Source organism: Salvelinus namaycush, chromosome 4 (assembly GCF_016432855.1).
Source record: "Salvelinus namaycush isolate Seneca chromosome 4, SaNama_1.0, whole genome shotgun sequence".
Lineage (NCBI taxonomy): Eukaryota > Metazoa > Chordata > Actinopteri > Salmoniformes > Salmonidae > Salvelinus > Salvelinus namaycush.
Genome location: NC_052310.1, coordinates 10,921,958 through 10,942,814, shown reverse-complemented (window position 1 = coordinate 10,942,814; position 20,857 = coordinate 10,921,958). Strand labels below are relative to the sequence as shown.

General features: G+C 43.8%; 1 protein-coding gene across 2 annotated transcripts in view; it reads left to right on the top strand.

Moving 5' to 3' along the window:
* rnls (renalase, FAD-dependent amine oxidase) overlaps positions 1 to 20,316 on the top strand; it is a 42,350-nt gene extending 22,034 nt beyond the window's left edge. For both annotated transcript variants that reach the window (XM_038991136.1, XM_038991137.1), the window contains exons 5-7: positions 7,173 to 7,346; positions 16,940 to 17,115; positions 19,484 to 20,316. In XM_038991136.1, the coding sequence (XP_038847064.1) occupies positions 7,173 to 7,346; positions 16,940 to 17,115; positions 19,484 to 19,636 (503 nt within the window). In that variant the 3' untranslated portion in view covers positions 19,637 to 20,316. The remainder of the gene's footprint in view (positions 1 to 7,172; positions 7,347 to 16,939; positions 17,116 to 19,483) is intronic.
* The last annotated feature ends 541 nt before the right edge of the window (positions 20,317 to 20,857 follow it).

Sequence of the window (20,857 nt, the reverse complement as noted above, 5' to 3'; positions counted from 1 at the left end):
GACCCATTCAAACTTTTGTGTTCGCTCGCAGCAATGTCATTTTTTAAAAACTATACTAACGTGAAGAAAAAAAAAATCTCCTACCACCCCTGTTTTTCAAATCAGCAGACTCTGATGCTTTGGTAAATAAACACTCTTGCAGGTGAGAGAGTGTCAGTACTCAATGTAGCTCTTTTCATTGAGTACTTGGTTTTTGTGGCTCAGTTAATTCTTTGCGTATCACATCTTGCTTTATAAATTAAGCATGGCACAGTGTGTGGACACCACAGAGATGATGCGCTTCTTTTTACATCCTATCAAACCTTTGTTACTGAACTGTTGTCACACTTTATAATACACTGTGAAGGAAAGAGTCTGCATGGTTTGACACCTAGGTATGTGTTAACAGGCCGGTGGATGTGGTCAGTGTTTTTGTAGTGTTGTCGTCTCACTATGCTGTTCTACAGATGTAGGATCTTAATTTGATCACCCTGTTGCAGAACATTTAAAACGTGTAGTGAATTTGAGGTTTAAAAAGGCTTCTGAAGTTTGTAATTTCTACTTTGAAATTTCAGACTTGATTTTCCCATACAAAAAATTTATACATTTCCAATAATTATAATCCACGTAATAATTCACATTTCCTGTTGCTGCAGGATTATTGTCCTGCTGTAGCAAACTGTCTGAAATGTAAGATCCTACATCTGTATGGGTTAGCCTTCCTTTTGTTCTTGCCAGCCCTTTATTATAGAGTTGGTGTTGGTGGACAGAACATCCTTGTTATAGTGAGAGGGACTTACAAGGATCTTCTCAGATTCTCCTCTATATGTTCATCATAGATGAAGGACACTCCATTTCCCTGTCCCCTCTTCTCTCTATCCCCTTGTGTAGTGACACATCTCAGCCCATTAGCCAGCAGTAGGTGTCTAACCTGGTCAAATATGATGTTCATGGTGACTGTCACCACCTAGAATGGATGTCAGGTTCTCCTCCTTAGTAATGGACATAGCTTGGATCCTCAGAGCACCGTGACGGTAGCTCTGTCTGCAGTACCATATTGAGAGGGAGGAGATCCCTCCCCCCAAATCACTAGTCAAGCCAGGCCTGTGTTGTTTCATTCCCTTAATTGGTAAAGTTAGGACTATTTAGGAGGGTCATCTGATCCTGTGGTTTTAGGGGGGAAACATCCACCTTGAGTGTGGAAGTAGTATGTTTAGGGAACTAGACCTCCTGACTCCTCAATAGACCTGTAGTGATTAACAGTGCCTACCTGTACACACACCCTGCTCACACTACACATTCATTTGGAGTCCAGCAACAGCACTGCAGGGCTGCAGTTCTCTCTGGTTCCTTGGCCCAGGCTGCAGGGCCTATAAATCTGGCCCAGAGCAGGCTTTATGTAGCATGGCTGGCTAGCACCCTGACGCAGTAAGTTAAAAATGCTGTATACACTCCCCTATGTATTTATTTGGACAGTGAACGTAAATATTTTAATATGTCTCTATTCTCCAGCATTTTGGAATTGAGATAATGTTTCGTATGAGGCGAAAGTACAGAATGTCACCCTTTTTTTTAAATTTTTAGGGTTTTTTCATACATACCTGTTTTACCGTTTAGAAATGAAAGCATGTTATGTATCTAGTCCCCCCATTTGAAGGTGACAAGTATTTGGACAAATTCACTTGTGTATTAAAGTAGTCAACAGTTTAGTATTTGGTCTCATATTCCTAGCACGCAATGACTACATCAAGCGTGTGACTCTACAGACATGATGGATGTATTTGCAGTTTATTTTGGTTGTTTCAGATCATGCTGCGCTCAAATTAATGGTAAATAATGTATTGTCATTTTGGAGTCACTTTTATTGTAAATAAGAATAGAATATGTTTTTAAACACAATGTGGATGCTACCATAATTACGGATAATCATGAATGATGAGTGAGAAATTTACAGAGGCGTAAAGAGCACACCACCATTACCAATGACAGGAGAGGTTAGAGTTTTTTGGGGGGGGGGGTATGATATTTATGCCTCTAACTTTTGAACTTTGGGATTTTATATGAAAATGCCTGGCCTGCACGTTTCTCTTCCTCCGCTCTCTTTCTCTCCCTTTTACTTCCCATTGATTGGATGTGAGCTGTCGAGCGTGTTTCACAATAACATTCTCTTTTACAGCCTTGCCCCTGCCAGATGGGGAAGAGGCATTGCCGTTTATGATGTGTAACCGGGCCTTGCAAGTGACACGTGACTCCGCATGGCTGCCGCTCTGCTGCCCGCACAGATCCTTTACAAGGTTTGACAAAAAATGCAATTAGGTGAAAAGAGATTGCGGCGTGGAGGGATGAAGCGGTTTCCTCCAGGGACGGCGACGTGAGGGGAGCATGTCTCCTGACTAGAGGAGAGGGGAGCAGGTCTCCTGACGAGAGGACAGGTGGACACAGGAGAGGGGAGCATGTCTCCTGACGAGAGGACAGGTGGACACAGGAGAGGGGAGCATGTCTCCTGACTAGAGGACAGGTGGACACAGGAGAGGGGAGCAGGGGAGAATCTGAATTGCATTTCCCTGATTTACTCACGTCTTCTCGCCTCCTTCTCAAAACCCATTGGATGAGAAGGTTAGAGATCCCGCCCCTCTGACCTTCTCATCCAATGGGTTTGGAGGATGAGGCGAGGAGAGAGGATGTGAGGAATCGAGGAAATGCAATTTGACATTTTTCCAAGGATGCGTTGTATCCTTCATAGGATGTCCTTCACGAGTGCAATTTTGTGATGTGCATTCACTGCATGTCCCAGTTGACCATACATCATTCACTGCATGTCCCAGTTGACCATATATCATTCACTGCATGTCCCAGTTGACCATACATCATTCACTGCATGTCCCAGTTGACCATATATCATTCACTGCATGTCCCAGTTGACCATACATCATTCACTGCATGTCCCAGTTGACCATACATCAATGTACGTAAGTGCAATGTATTTCTTCCAAATTGTAACCGCTGCGTGTCTTCTGAACACCTCATGGTGAATGTTGAAATTAGGTTAGAAGTTTTTCAAATGTATTTGAATGGGGTTAAAGGCTTTCTGTGGTCAACCATGGATGACGTTGTTAGGTATCATAACACACAACCAGATAAGGAAGCTCTGTGTGCTATTTGTTTGCCATGGACCATGACCTTAACATTGAGCACGCGTTAGTGGAAGCTTTTTTTTCTTTCACGCTTTCCAGTATGCCTCCCCTCCCTCCCGCCCTTACTGTGGTGATGACAATAGATACTGTAAGTTCCACATCCACCTTTCACTTCACTATACAAAGCTCCTCCCTTTTCCTCTTTCATAAAGAAATGCATTGTAATTAAGGCATTGATAGCCATCAGACAATAAGCCTGAGGGTCCATTGTAATTGACTGGTGGCATGAATCCTTAAAGTAGGGGGGTATAGACCATAGACAGTCCCAATTGTGATTTAAAGACCTCCATAAAGCATACCTGAGGGGCATTTTTAAAAGGAATTGTTCGTTTTACCTTTGCTACTATACTATATGTGCTGTGCATTCAGCCAATGAGTATGCACTATCTGCACATTTAGGAAAATAGAACAGAAGGCAGTGTTATAGTAGATGCATCTCTACAGCTTTGGGCCTTATGGCCCAGAGAGACTCTGGTTGGATGAAACCCTGCTCCTGCTGAGAGCTCTGCCCACCCGTCGCTGGCACCAGGACCTCCGTTAGGAGTGAAGGGGCTGTAGCTCTGCCCACCCATCATTGGCACCAGGACCTCCGTTAGGAGTGAAGGGGCTGTAGCTCTGCCCACCCATCGCTGGCACCAGGACCTCCGTTAGGAGTGAAGGGGCTGTAGCTCTGCCCACCCATCGCTGGCACCAGGACCTCCGTTAGGAGTGAAGGGGCTGTAGCTCTGCCCACCCATCGCTGGCACCAGGACCTCCGTTAGGAGTGAAGGGGCTGTTGCTCTGCCAGGTGTCCGTGTCATATCTGTATCTCAGAGGACTACGTATGGGCCTCCAGAGTTCTCCTGTCAACACGTGTCTCAGCGGTGTGTGTGCAGTGCACGCAAGCCCACTCCTACATCAAAGATCAGGGCGGCCACTGGCGCACGCGCACACACACACAGCGGCGGCAGCCACACTGAATGCACCACAACCACGCTGGAAAATGTGAACCTTCTCATCTGCACTCACACAACTGTGTCGGCGCGTGCGTGCACATACACACATACTTGTTCTTTCTTTATCTTCATCTCACACACACACACACCAAAGACCTTCATAGAGATCCCTGGCTGCTACACATCCAGGTGATCATATAGAAAAGCCGCCGGCTCATATGGATTCTTTTGGTGATGAACCGTATGCTCTGAATGTGTTTTTATAGGAGCTGTAAAGCATTTGTTCAAAGCTGCCAGGGTTGGAGGGAGCCACTCTCTCAGGCCTGCCACGGCAGCTGGCCAGGTCTCTGCAGAGAGGACCCGAGGGAATGTATGAACAAACAGAGTGCAGGCACCCCCACCCCAGAGGCCTCCGTGGTGACAAGTGTGTGTGTGAGGATGGCGTGTGTGTGCAAGCATGTGTGTGTGTGTGTGTTTGTGAGCACGTGTGAGTGTGTTGTAGTGCTGTCTCGTGGTGAATGAAGGGGGTTGGAGAGGCCCTCCCTTCTGCTTGGAGGACCAAAGAGGCCCCAGCCTTTTGCACATTTATCTGTCGTCGTCTTGTTGTGCAGAATGAATATTGAGTGTCCTAGTCAGTAAAGCAATAGATATGGAAAGGAATGGTTCCTAGTGTTTTGATTACTTTAACTGATAGATATTTACAGAATGTTGTAATGCACTGTATATTTACAGGCCTGAACACAAGGTATTTGACACATATACCCGTTCCATATTTGTTCATACCAAGAAGTGTTCCTACCACAACCTGTTGGACGTCTGTGCTAGAATTGGTGCACTGGACACAATAACTCCCCCCAGATGATCGTCACATTGGACGGCATCTCTCACAGCCACCCACAACAAAACACTTGAGTCCACACCACTGAAGAAAGCGGGATGAGTGAACCTTCAATGAGCCTTTATCAGGTCAGACTTAGTAGAAAAAGGTTAATGAGATGGAATGGAGCAGCCTTCACGTGGCTGGAGGACTGTCTGAGGATTCCATGAACAGCTCATTGGAACAAGCAGCATTGTTCAGGATCATTTTGAGCCGAAATTCTCTTTCCCCTCCGATCTACTAGGGCTATATCTTAAACAGCTCCGTGAGTGAGGTTTAGGTGGACCCCAATGCTGACCGCTCAGTAGAACAAGCCTTTCAAAAGGTTTGTCTCTATTCAGATCATTCAAGTATGTTCCATGACCAAATGTTACCTCAGGGTCTGACTGTAGTTAAGCGTAATGCGTTTGTGAATAGAGTACTGAATCCACAGTTGGTGTGGGACTTTACTGTCTCAAATGGTATATTTTGACTAGATTGGTTCCTACCCTGCCTGTGTCTGAAATCTTTAAACAGCAGCTAACAATGGGCTTGCTTAATTTCCATGAGAAACAGAAAGCCTCATAGATAGATATATATCTTTATATATCTATCAGATAGTGGTTTTGCATTATCCCCTTTTTGTGTGCGTGCGTGCGTGCGTGCGCGCGCTGGCCGGGTGTTTGTGCGATGCTGCAGCAGATTGCCCGGTCGTACCAAGAGCCACATTTACATGGGCCTAATCTGGGCCAGATGTTCCTGGATGACACAGATAATGATAAAAGGCTCCATATCCTGGGAAAGTCATGTGACCTTGTGACTGGCACTGTCATATTCCCCCATCGTCAGCTCGGTGTGGCGCTAATTAGATGACCATTTGCAAGTGTTCCGTGCAGTAGTGAAACTACAGCATTGGGACTACTGGGCGGATCATTTTTCATTCTGTTGATTTAATAGCTTTTGTCGCTGGGATGTTAAGCGTACAGATGTGGTGCTTGTTATTTGTACTATGCAATATGTTAACATGACTTGTGCTCATGGACTTTTTTGGGGGCTTTGTAAGCCTCACTTCATTTTTTATATCTTTGGCCCTTTTGGCCCTGTTTTACATTCTTGGTAAATCTTGTTTGCAGTTAAAAAAATATATTTTCTATTGACCTGTTGTAAGTCGTTGTTCGGATTCAGAAATGGTTGTCGCACAACCGGTCATACGTGAACTTTAGTGAGACATCGTTCTACCCACATATTGATTCTGCTCTCCTGGAATTGCCTCAGTCATGTATTTGTTTAGGACCGTCCAGAGACGACCATAGGGTTAGTTTACTTGCTGCTTTTTCTTAGGACCCACTGTTGGCCTCAATGAGAAGATTTTCTTTCCAACGTGTCTCGTAGAAATATGTATTAGAATCCACAGCGTTGACCTTTGACCTGTATATGCTCTACACTCTGGGGCCCTAAATAACTAAAGCACGGCCAAGCTGATGCTTCAGAGGCCAATAAACAACAGATGTTCCAGACGAAACAGCATTTTAAAAATAAAAAAAATCCAAACACTTATAAATAAACTAAGGAGAGAACCTCTTTTCGCCCTCCACTCAGTCTTTGCAATAATGGATGTTCGTTTAGTTGCACCCAATCTTATGCATGTGGTCTGATAGGCGGTAGCTATCTTGCCTCAGTAGACTGAATGCTTGCTCAATGATCATACTCTGAGCACCTCATTAGACATGCTTTTATATGGGTCAAGTTACAATATAATTCATATCATAACTGGAGCCTAACATGCAGAGTATTTTAATTATTTTTTCAAGATTGCATTAATGTCGCTGCTGTAAACCTGCTTGGATCAAATCCTTTAAGAAAATGTAATCTATGTCATCTGAAGGGCTCTCCACAGTGGTGTCACAGTCTACGCAATCTGACTTTGTAGAGAGCAACGCAAACGAACCTCCGTCGGATCCGTTTCGTAGACTACTGTGTAGAGCCATTAATGCCCCGTTGTTGAGGGCTCAGTGGGAATGAATGAGTGAAGCCTGATACTGGTAAATGTTAGCTTGACTGGGACCTAGACTTTGGTACACAGTCCCATCACCTCAGTGGTATTCATTGTAAGTGTAGGTTGTGTGTGTCCAGGTTAGGCTACCTGATACTGGCATGTTAACAGGCGTATAGACCCTGACATTGTCCCTCTGTTTCTCTATGCTGCAGTGCTAGAGAAGAGTCAGCGGCAGCAGCTTGAGGCGGTGAGCTATTCGTCGCGCTATGCGCTGGGCCTCTTCTACAAAGCCCAGGCTCACATCGACGTCCCCTGGGCCGCCAAGTACATCTCCAATAATCCCTGCATTCGCTTCATCGCCATTGATGATAAAAAGCGCAATTTAGGTCAGTGCTACCATTTTATTGCTGCCATGTCTCTCTCTCTCTCTCTGCCTGTGTCTCTCTCTCTCTCTCTGCCTGTGTCTCTCTCTGTCTCACTCTCTTGCTCGCTCTCTCTCGCTCTCTCGTTCTCTCCCCACCCCTCCGCCGCCTCATCTCACCCTACCCCGCTATGCATTAATCTATTTTTTTTTTTTTACCTAATCAATTAAAAAATATATTTTTTTGCTTCATCGCCATTGGCGATAAGCCAATTTAGGTCAGTGCTACCACTCTCTTTCTGTCTGTCTCTCTTTGTCTGTCTGTCTGACTCCCACTCTCTTTCTCCTGTCTGTCTGACTCACTCTCTTTTTCTCTCTGTCTGACTCACTCTCTCTCTTTCTGTTTGATTTTCTGCTTCTCTTTCTCCCTCTCTGGAAGGCATGCGTCAGAATTTCTCTCTAATTGAGTACCACTGTTCAGCAGGCATGTAACTTTCCATGCCAGCTTATGCCTTCAGTCCACCGAATTCTTCCTTGACTTTATGAAGCTGCATTTTGTGTGCATTCAAAATCCCAATATACAAGTTGTGATGTTTTCATTCAAACTCAACCTTTTTTTGATGGTGCTGGGGAGACCCTCCATAGTCCTAAGTTTTCGATTGGCTCCCTGAGTGCTGGGCTTGCCCAGTCAGTCCATTGGTAGTCAGGCTTCATTACTGATTGAACACAGGAGGGAGACTCATTAGACGCTGAGCAGGGGAGCACAGCACCCTGAGGTCAGGCTTCTGCGAACACGCACATGCACCAGCCTTCATTAACAGCTCTGATCTCTGCTACAAAACCACTGCCTCTCGGCTGCTATAAGAAGGAACAACATCCTCTTATATCACACCTGGAGGGGTTTGTGTGTGTGTGTGTTTCAGAGAGAGAAATATATGTATTTGTGTGTGTGGACATGTTTAACTATACTTGTGGGGACCAGAAGTCCCCACAAGAATAGTAGACAAATTTTACCATTTTCCGTACATATTTGCCCATCATAGAAGTGTTCATAAAGTTACTTTTTTGACCTGAATGCCAAAACATTCAGGGGATGAAGGTGCTTAATGTTGACCCATGTTGCATACCCTACCATACCATGAGACATCCATGTCTTCATCACTGGAAAATATAAACGGTTGAGTTTTATATCATTGAAATCCTTACAAACAGTTTTGTCAAAGTATTTTGTAATTCCTTGAAAAAAAGTTTGTATAATTTTTTATTTTTTTTAAATCCTTATCAATTTAAAAAGAAACATTTTAAATGGCTTTATATATATATATATATATATATATAAGCCATTTAAAATATATATATCATTTATTTTATTTTTATTATACATATGTAGTTTATACCCTTTTTACATTTTTTTATACCCTTTTTACATAATCTGAGGTGTTTGTGGTGCCCGCCATCGGTTAAGACACAGCATACTCTTGAATAAAGTGTGGGTGTCATTTCAATCATAGAAATAGAATTAATAGATTTGAAATCTACTTTCAGACCAGTATCATTTAGTTGGTACATCATTGAAATGTTATTTGAATTGAAGTTTTATCTCACAATTACTACCACAAAGGTGGCTTTCTGGTCCACCCACTGGCGAATGCCAACTTAAATAGGAATGTATATTTCATTATCTGTGTCTTTGATTTCAATAGGTTTCCTATGGAAGATTGACAGTATAATTAAAAAAAACTGATATTCCCATTCAAGCCAACATTCTCTGATGTATGGACCTCCAACCATCTTCGTGCTACCATTTTGAAAATATAAATTCCCTATTTGAGTTCTTTTATCAGCCAAAACATGACACCCACCATGTATTCAAGAGTATGCTGTGTCTCAAACGATGGTGGGCACGACACAAACACCTCAGATTATGTAAAAATGAATCCATTTTTTACGTGTTTTTAGATAATTGATGTTAACTTCTCTGGGATATGTGGGACGCTAACGTCCCACTTGGCCAAAAGCCAGAGAAAATGCAGAGCGCCATATTCAAATAAATTACTATAAAAATCTTACTTTCATGAAATCACACATGAAAGACACCAAATTAAAGCTACACTTGTTGTGAATCCAGCCAACATGTCTGCTTTCAAAAAGGATTTACGGCGAAAGCACACCAAACGATTATGTTAGGTCAGTACATAGCCACAGAAAAACACAGCCATTTTCCCAGCCAAAGATAGGAGTCACAAAAAGCAGAAAGAGAGAGAATTAATCACTAACCTTTGATCTTCATCAGATGACACTCATAGGACATCATGTTACACAATACATGTATGTTTTGTTCGATAATGTGCATATTTATATCCAAAAATATCAGTTTACATTGGCGCCATGTTCAGAAATGCCTCCAAAATATCTGGAGAAATTGCAGAGCCATATCAAATAACAGAAATACATAAACTTTGATGAAAGATATATGTTTCACATAGAATTAAAGATACACTTGTTCTTAATGCAACCGCTGTGTCAGATTTTTTTTTTAAATTATGGAAAAAGCAGATAGAAACAACATTTCTCCGCCATGTTGGAGTCAACAGAAATACGAAATGACATCATAAATATTCCCTTACCTTTGATGATCTTCATCAGAATGCACTCCCAGGAATCCTAGTTCCACAATAAATTGTTGTTTTGTTCGATAATGTCCATTATTTATGTCCAAGTAGCTACTTTTGTTAGCACGTATAGTACACATATCCAAACGCTCGCGCAGATCCAGGCGAACGTCGGACGAAAACTTCAAAAAGTTATATTACAGGTCGAATAAACTTGTCAAACTAAGTAGAGAATCAGTCTTTAGGATGTTGTTATCATAAATATTCAATAACGTTCCAACCGGAGAATTCCTTTGTGTCTATAGAAGTAATGGAACGCAAGTCGATATCATGTGGAATGCGCGTGACCAGGAACTGGCTCTCTGCCAGACCACTGACTCAAACAGCTCCCATCCGGCCCCACATCACAGTAGAAGCTTCATTCAACGTTCTACAGACTGTTGATATCTAGTGGAAGGCGTAGGAAGTGCAAACATATCCATATCCCACTGGGATTTCAATAGGCGATGAGTTGAAAATCGACCAGCCTCAGAATTCTCACTTCCTGTTTGGATTTTTTCTCAGGTTTTTGCCTGCCATATGAGTTCTGTTATACTCACAGACATCATTCAAACAGTTTTAGAAACATCAGAGTGTTTTATATCCAATAGTAATAATAATATGCATATATTAGCATCTGGGACAGAGTAGGAGGCAGTTCACTCTGGGCACGCTATTCATCCAAAGTGAAAATGCTGCCCCCTATCCTAGAGAAGTTAAAGGTTAAATGTTTTTTTATAAAAAAAATTACAGAAATGTTTCCTTTGTTTCACAGCCATGTTTTGAAGCTTTTAAATGATATCAAACCTTTAGTCTTTTCTAGTGATGAAGACATGGATGTCTCACAGTACGGGGGGGGGGTATTAAGATAAAGATCACTTCATCGGTCAATTCCACAAGGTCCAACCGAAATGTACATTTCGATTTTTATCACAACCCCTCCTAAAGACACACAAACATATACATACTTGACTTTTTCCACATTTTTGATACGTTACAGCCTTATTCTAAAATTGTCCTCATCAATGTATTTAATCAATCTATACACAATACCCCATAATGACATCAAAATTCCCCATAATGCCAAAGCGAAAAACGTTTTTTGCATTTTTAAGAAATGTATTAAAAATGTAAATACAGGGGCCTCCCGGGTGGCACAGTGGTCTAGGGCACTGCATCGCAGCGCTAGCTGTGCCACCAGAGATTCTGGGTTCGCGCCCAGGCTCTGTCGCAGCCGGCCGCGACCGGGAGGTCCGTGGGGCGATGCACAATTGGCCCAGCGTCGTCCGGGTTAGGGAAGGTTTGGCCGGTAGGGATATCCTTGTCCCATCGCGCACCAGCGACTCCTGTGGCGGGCCGGGCGCAGTGCACGCTAACCAAGGTTGCCAGGTGCACAGAGTTTCCTCCGACACATTGGTGCGGCTGGCTTCCGGGTTGGATGCGCGCTGTGTTAAGAAGCGGCTTGGTTGGGTTGTGTTTCGGAGGATGCATGGCTTTCGACCTTCGTCTCTCCCGAGCCCGTATGGGAGTTGTAGCGATGAGACAAGATAGTAATTACTAACAATTGGATACCACGAAATTGGGGAGAAAAAGGGGGTTACATTTTTTTTTTTATAATAATAATAATTTAAAAAATATATGTAAGTACATTATTTACATAAGTATTCAGAGCCTTTGCTATGAGACTTTAAATTGAGCTCAGGTGCATCCTGTTTCCATTGATCATCCTTGAGATGTTTCTACAAATTGATTGGAGTCCACCTGTGCTAAATTAAATTGATTGGACATTATTTGGAAAGGCACACAACCGTCTATATAAGGTCCCACAGTTGAGTGCATGTCAGAGCAAAAACCAAGCCATGAGGTTGAAGGAACTGTCCATAGAGCTCCGAGACAGGATTGTGTCGAGGCACAGATCTGGGGAAGGGTACCAAAACATTTCTGCAGCATTGAAGGTCCCCAAGGCCTCCATCATTCTTAAATGGAAGTTTGGAACCACCAAGACTCTTCCTAGAGCTGGCCGCCCGGACAAACTGAGCAATCGGAGAAAAAGGGCCTTGGTCAGGTAGGGGACCAAGAACCCAATTGTCACTCTGACAGAGCTCCAGAGTTTCTCTGTGGAGATGGGAGAACCTTCCCCAAGGACAACCGTCTCTGCAGCCCTCCACCAATCAGGCTTTTATGGTACTGTAGCATGGCCAGACGGAAGCCACTCCTCAGTAAAAGGCACACGACAGCCCGCTTGGAGTTTTCCAAAAGTCACCTAAAGGACTGACCATGAGAAACAAGATTCTCTGGTCTGATGAAACCAAGATTCAACTCTTTGGCCTGAATGCTAAGCATCACGTCTGGAGGAAACCTGGCACCATCCCTACCATGAAGCGTGGTGGTGGCAGTATCATGCTGTGGGGATGTCTTTCAGCAGCAGGGACTGGGAGACTAGTCAGGATTGAGGGATAGATGAACGGAGCAAAGAAAAGAGATCCGTGATGAAAACCTACTCTAGAGCACTCAGGACATCAGACTGGGCCAAAGGTTCACCTTCCACCAGGACAACAACCCATAGCACACAGCCAAGACAACGTAGGAGTGGCTTCGGAACAAGTCTCCGAATGTCCTTGAGTGGCCCAGCCAGAGCCCGGACTTGAACCCAATGGAACATCTCTGGAGAGACCAGAAAATAGCTGTGCAGCGACATTCCCCAACCAACCTGACAGAGCTTGAGAGGATCTGCAGAGAAGAATGGGAGAAACTCCCCAAATACAGGTGTGCCAAGTTTGTAGCGTCATGCCCAAGACACTCAAAGCTGTAATCACTGCCAAAGGTGCTTCAACAAAGTACTGAGTAAAGGGTCTGAATACTTACGTAGATGTGATATTTCAGTATTTCTTTTTTTATAAATTAGTAAAAAGTTTGCTTTGTCATTATGGGGTATTGTGTGTGTGGTGTAGATTGATCAGGGGAAAAAAATATTTAATCTATTTTAGAATAAGGCTGTAACGTAACAAAATGTGGAAAAAGTAATTTTCTGAATACTTTCCGAACTCACTGTATCCGGGTTTTTGTAGAGTTGTGGGGGGCTGCCACACTGGGTGTCCGGGGAGCTTGCTCAAGGTCACTACTGCAGGCAATGGATTTGATACCATCAACCCGCCAGTTCCCAGCTCACTTCCCGCCTGATTAAGCAGGGTAGTAGTGTGCAAGCAAACTTCTCTCAGATTATTTCTGAATGGCCCTTTGATAGCTTGTGAATGCAGAGAGCAGGAGAGGCGCTGTAAGAATAGCTGTGGAGTGTCTCTCCAACTCTCTGCAGTGGTCTAAAACGGGGCGCTTGCTGTGACCAAGTGTCAGTCCACAGGACAGGACAATGGGCCCCTGTGTCATATAAAAGTAAGTTAACCAATGCAAATTGCACACTGCATAACTTGGTTGCCAACTTGCTCTGAGTGGAGCCTGTCTTTGTTTTTCTACCTGGTGAACGTTGTAGTCTCTTGCTTCTACCTCGGAAGCAGAGTTGGTGCCAGCCTCTACCTACCTACGTATAAAACAACCAATAACTGATTCTGTGAGCTCTAAATACCAGCTACTCAAACACCTTTTAGTGGTGCCATATACCATTAAAAAAATCTAATATTTTATACCATGGCCTTGCACAGTCCGAGATATGAATTTCAAAAGAGCCCTCTGTCCATCTCCTCTGTGTCATATCCTACATATTATAACAGGGCTCGCCTAACACCATTCCTACAGAGATACCGTCCTGTAGGTTCCTACAGAGATACCGTCCTGTAGGAAGGAGCTGACCGTGGACTTCAGGAGACCGTAATAGGGAGCACGCCCCCATCCACATTGATGGGGCCACAGTGGAGAAGGTAAAAGCTTCAAGTTCCTCTGCATACACATCACTGCCAATCTGAGACGGTCCACCCACACAGACAGTGTGGTGAAGAAGGCGCAACAGCCTCCAACCTCCAGGAGGCTGAAGGAATTCGGCTTGGCCCCTAAGACCCTCACAAACTTCTACAGATGCACCATTGAGAGCATCTTGTCGGGCTGTACCACCGCCTGGTACGGCAACTGCAACGTCCGCAACTGTAGGGCTCTCCAGAGGGTGGTGCAGTCTGCCCAACGCATCACAGGGAGCACACTGCCTGCCCTCCAGGACGTCTACAGCACCTGGTGTCACAGGAAGGCTAAGAAGGTCAAGCATCTTAGCCACCCGAGCCACGGCCTGTTAACCCCTCTACCATCTAGAAGGCAAGGTCAGTACAGATGCATAAAAGCTGGGACAGAGACTGAAAAACAGCTTCTATCTCCAGGCCATCTGACTGTTTAAATAGTCACCACTAGCCAGGCTCCGCCCAGTACCCTGCCCTGAACTTAGTCACTGTTACTAGCCGGCTACCACCCGGTTATTCCACCCTGCACCTTAGAGGCTGCTGGCCTATGTACATAGTCATGGAACATTGGTCACTTTAATAATATTTACATACAGTACTGTTTCACCCACATCATACTTCTATACTGTATTCTAGTCGAGGCCTATCCTATTTAACAATCGCTGTACATATACTATTCGTCAGATATACTAAATTTTTTACTCTATATACTGTCCATATTGTCTATACATCCCATTACATTCCGGACTCCGACATTGCTCGTCCTAATATTTCTTAATTCGTTTCTTTTACTTTTTAGATGTGTGTATTGTTAAATACTACTGCACTGTTGGAGCTAAGAACACAAGCATTTCATTACACCCGCAATAACATCTGCTATATATGTTTGTGACCATAAAAATGTATTTGATAGTTATAACTGGGGTTGGATTGAAAACCTACAGGAGGGTAGCTTTCCAGGAACAGGGTTGGAGAACCCTGTCATATTAACATGGTCTCCATCTCCATTTCTGCCCTATCCATCTGAACTGAATTTTTTGTTGGAGGAGAACGGCAGATGCTTCCAGGAATGACACATCTCAAGTGATCAGGGGGAAACAGTCATCTGTGGGTTCAGTCACCATGACAACAAATATCCTCCGCACAGGATACGCTGTTTGGGTTTCGCACCTCTTTCTGTCTTTCTCTTTGTTTGTCTTCCTCTTTCTCTCCCGCTCTCATTTTCTCTCTCTAGCTGGCCCTTTGCCTGGGCACAGTGATGCCAAACACTGGTTAGAGTGTCTCTCTTACCCATGAGCCAACCCAGAATGGCCCACTGGACAAAAGTTGGACCCCAGTGAATGTGTGCTGTAGAGTCTCTGTGACCCCACAGTGAGCATCCCCAGCTCCCAAGTTTCCCACAAGTCAGTTTAGCATCTCCAGTTGAGCTCCAAACAAAACAGCTGGCTGTGTTTGTGTGTACGCTCAGTCACGCGACATGGTCTCGTCTGCCGCTTTAAAGAAAAAATGAACTGAGCAGGAAGAGATTATTGACCTTCTGGTAACTCTGTGTCCCGCTCCGGCAAGTCAATCGCGGGACGTGTTTATTTGCTGTGGTAAACTATTATTCTCCGCAATCAGTTTAAATATGTTTATAAGACATTTTCATCAGAGAGATGACTTCACGACGTACAGCCGCGATATATCAACGCAAAGCATCCTTTATGGGTCAGAGCCCTGTCTGTCTGTGCCTGTTGTCTGTCAGTCATTAGAAACAGGACCTTACTGTGTCCATTCCCTGCATGATGTCACCATCACACAGCCGGACCCACAGCAGACAAGCCTTTCGGTTGTGTGTACAGTTACCAAAAACACAACATGTAGGTAACTGCCAAAATAAAGGAAACACTTGAGGAAATGAGGATTACAAAGTCTATTGAAACCAGGTGCTTCCACAAAGGTGTGATTCCTGAGGTAATTAAGCAATTAACATCCCATGATTCTTAGGGTCATGTGTAAAAATGCTGGGCAGGCCATTATTTTGGATACCATGGCTATGCTCCCATAGGATGTCAAAGTCCCCATCCACAGGGTACGAGTGGTTGATGAGCATGAAAACGATGTAAACCACACGCCATGGCGGCCTCAGTCACCAGATCTCAACTCAATTGAACACTTATGGGAGATTCTGGAGCGGTGCCTGAGACTGTGTTTTCCACCACCATCAACAAAACACAATGATAGAATTTCTCATGGAAAAATGGCGTCGCATCCCTCCAATAGAGTTCCAGACACTTGTAGAATCTATGCAAAGACGCATTGAAGCTATTCTGGCTCGTGGTGGCCAGAACAGCTTCAAGACACTTTACATTGACGTTACCTTTTTGGCAGTACCTGTACATGCAACACACAACAACCTCTGACTGAGGGAGACATTTGCATTACAAATCAAGCTGGTCATATTAGTTGAGCAGAAACAGGGGATTCTGGGGCCAGGAGTCTGTTTCATTAAAAAGCCATGACGTATGTTGTCGGCGGCGTGCACAGTTTTGACCCCCGTTTGGTATTGGCATGCAACTCTTAATTAAACATCAGGACAGAGATAAGGAAGTGCTTTTTTTTCTTCCTGGAGTCAGAATCCTATCAAAGAATTCCGCTGTTAGATTAGGGGACCGATCTTGATGCCAAGGATGATTTTCGGTTCTATTCAACATCTTAGCTATTTCCATCTCCAGCTGTTTAAATCTGAGGTCTTAGTTCTTTCTGAAAACGAATCGTCTCATGACCCGCTATTGAGGACACATTCAGTAGGGGTTTTGGATTTGTATTTCTTTCTTTTTTTTTACTGTTCAGCTGTGAGATTTAAGAGTTCACTGTCTTAGAAGTTGTTTCTAATGATCAGTATGGCCTAAACATAAATGTCTTAAAATATTTATATATTTTTTATTGATACTTCTACTGTCCTGCATTGTAAACGTAACTGCACTGTGTTCTTAGCTATGCCTGTGTGGTGCTGTTCAAAGTCAGCAGAGTTAGTCCATCCATGGTGGTATTGGTTCTGAACTGTGCTGTGCTTTCTTTCTGTGCAGAATCCCCTGAGTGCGGTACCTCCATGGTGGTTCACACCAGTGTTCCCTTTGGTATCAAACACCTGGAGGAGGCAAAGGAGCAGGTGGAGCCTCTCATCCTGGAGGAGCTGAACAAGCTGCTGCCCGGCCTGCCACAGCCCGACAGCATCAAATGCCAGAAGTGGAGATACTCGCAGGTGAGTGGGGTTACTCGGTCAGGAGTTTTACCGCATTCCTTCTTTGAGAGAAGATAAAGTAGACTGTCAAGAGGTTTGTCTTCATTACTTCATTAATAACTGTTTCTACTTCACAGTCCTGTCACGATGCATGGAAAGAAGGTCAACGTAGAGGATTGACATGCTGTATCTATCATGATCAAACCCTATTAAACTTCAGTGCATTACATTTCTCTGCTTGTGTATAAACTACATGAGTATAGTGAATGGAGACTGGTTGGACACGGTGTTCATTTTTCAAGTAGCTCCAATGTCCTGTTTACTTACTGTGATGTTTCCCTGAATTTCTGAGCTTCTTGGACCAGACACTATAGCTTTAATTACTGAAGTCGAACAAGAACATGTCTCTCTCCCTCCCTCTTTCTCTCTCATTCTCTCTCTCCCTCTTTCTTTCTCTCGGTTTCATTCTCTCTCTCGTGTACTTTTTCTCTCGCTCGCTCTTTCTCTCTCGTGCTCTCTTTCTCTTTCGCTCTCGCTCGCTCTTTCTCTCAATCTCTCGCTCTTTCTCTCTCTCGGTTTCATTCTCTCTCGCTCTATCATTCTCTCGCTCTTTCTCGCTCTCTCCATCATGATCTTTCGCTCGCTCGCTCTTTCTCGCTCGCTTTCTCTCTCTCTATCATTCTCTTTCTCTCTCTCGCTTGCTTTCTCTCTCTCTCTCTCATGCTCTTTCTCTCGCTCTTTCTATCATTCTCTCTCCCTCTCCAACACACTCACACACACTCTGCTAAGCGAGACTGGGCTGGGGGTCAGAGGCCACAGAACATTTGTGTGGGAGGCACATCACTGGGAGTGCCAGAGCATGGGCCAAGGCCCACGAACTGGACGGGCCATGATAGAACACATGCACATTTATACTGTAATACACATGCACTCATACACACACACACTCATACCATACACACATCAGCTCCCTGTCAAATACACAAGCAGACATTCTAGCAAAGACCATTGTGAGAGCGAGGAACATGTGTGACTCAGTTGGTAGAGCATGGCACTTGCAACACCAGGGTTGTGGATTCAATTCCCACAAGGGACCAGTACAAAAATGGATAAGAGCGACTGCTAAATGACAAGTGTAAAAAAATATATATTTAAACTTGAGGAAATTATTTATCCTAAAAGTTATAGTAGTTAACTGTTGCTTAGATGTAGGTTATAGGTTGCTCTCTCTTTAGATACTTATGTTATTTATTTCACTTTTATTTAACCAGGTAGGCCAGTTGAGAACAAGTTCTCATTTATAACTGCGACCTGGCCATGAAACAGCCATATTCTCAGCTGCTAGAATCTCATGCTTTCCTTGCTATAAAACGTGTTTATATTGGGGCATTTTATCTTAATGTCCAAAACCACCCTCCTCCTTCACTCTCCGTGCTCTTTCCCCTGGAAAATCAGCCTCACACTGTATATGGAGACAGCAGAGCTCAGGCCTGCTGTATCAACTTACCACTAGAGTAAACCAAACAATTTGTCCATGGCTAGATTTCAACAAGAATGCTTATCAATTGATTTACATGGTGATTACCATTCAGAAATGCATGGGCAAACACAATATTTAGTTTTTGGGGAGGAGTGGGGATGGAGGGAGATGGAGAGTGGGAGTTGATATCAGCACACAGTAGTAGGCTATTAAAAGCCCCAGCAGGAAATGGATACTATTTCCTTACCCTTAGCACTGTACCTCAGTGCAGGCCAGCAGAAGCCTCTAAAAATGGCCCTTGCTATGACACGTACACAGACTTGTGTGTTTACACTCCCAAATCATTAACACACTGAACTCTCGGCATTCAGGGTTGAAACATGAGGAAGACCGTTGGCTGCGAGGCTGATTTCATATCTGCTCGTCTAGCCAAAGACAGTGCATTTTTCTGGCTTGATCTGTACTATCCCACCACAGGTGGTTGGTGGTACCTTTAATTTGGGAGGACGGGCTCGTGGTAATGACTGGAGTGGAATGGTATCAAATAAATCAAGCGCATGGTTTCCATGTATTTGGTGCCGTTCCAGACATTATTATGAATTGTTCTCCCCTCCAGCAGCCTCCATTGTATCCCACCATGTATAGACCTACCCTGAGCACAGACTGTTAGAAAATACTTTGGGGATTTCAGGATAATTGTAGTACAAACAAATAATTCTCTCAATTCTCGTTCTACTATATCTGTGTGAATAGATATGTGGCAAGTAGTGTAGAGATTCATATTTTCCTGAAAATGTCAATATCGGTAATAATTCAAATTTATCCAAAGAGTCTCGTGAAATACCGCAAAAATCAGAAGGACCCCCCCACCCCCCTCACTCTCTACCCCCCTCTTTCTCGACTAATTAGGTGAGGAGCTCGGTGGCCGACTGCCCGGGGCAGATGACGCTGCTGTCCCAGCCTCTGTTGGTGTGTGGGGGCGATGGCTTCACGCATTCCAATTTCGACGGCTGTATCGAGTCTGCCCTGAAGGTGTTTGACGTTCTGAAGCACTCTCTCTGATGCCGCCTTCTGGGGTTGGGAGAATAGTGTGGTGGGGTTCTATGTGTACAGCATGTTAGCCCAGAGAGGGTGGCATGAAACTGATCTGTTTTACAGATTCCATCCATTCACAGAGATGGGGGGGGAGTAATGATCGATCTCTGTGAATGGATGGAATCTGTTAAAACAGATCAGTTTCATCCATTGAGGTACTTGATATGTTGTGTGACACTACAGTCAACACCATATGTATTTGGACAGTGAAGCTACAATTTAAAATGTCTCTTTACTCCAGCATTTTTGGATTTGAGCGACAGTACAAAATGTCACCTTTTTTTGGAGGAAATGTTCATATATATATCTGTTTTTACGGTTTATGTATCTAGTACCCCCATTTGAAGAAGGCATAAGTATTCGGACAAATTCACTAACAGTGTATTAAAGTGGTCAAAAGTTTAGTATTTGGTCCCATATTCATAGCACACAGTGACTACATCAAGCTTGTGACTACAAACTTGTTGGATGCATATGCAGTTTGTTTTGGTTGTTTCAGATAATGTTTTGCCCAATAGGAACTGAATTTTGTGTCACTTTTATTATAAATGTGGATGAATGCCATAATGAATGGATAATTGTGAATAATGATGAGTGAGAAAGTTAGAGGCACAAAGGTCGCCCCCCCCCCCCCCCCCCCCCCCCCCCCAAAAAACAAACTTAACCTGTTGTTGGTAATGGTGAGGTGTTTGCATGTTTTGTTGTAGCCTTTGTAACTTTCTCACTCATCATTATGAATAAATTCATTCAGGATTTTTAATAATCATGGCAATATCAGGATACATTTAGAACTGTTCAGAAACATGTGATCTACTCACTTAGAAAATGACTCCAGTCATCATTCACCATTCAGTTACTATTGGGCAAAACATAAGACTGCAAATGCAACCAAGGAGTTTGTAGTTACAAGCTTGATGTGTGCTAGGAATATGGGACCAAATACTACTTTAATACACTAAGTGAATTAAAGGGGCAGCAGGTAGCCTAGTGGTTAGAGCGTTGGGCCGGTAACCCAGTAACAGTAAGGTTGCTGGATCGAATCCCCGAGCTGACAAGGTCAAAATCTGTCGTTCTGCCCCTGAGCAAGGCAGTTAACCCACTGTTCCACCGGCGGCCCAAAGATGTGGATGTTGATTATGGCAGCCCCCCGTACCTCTCTGATTCAGAAGGGTTGGGTTAAATGCGGAA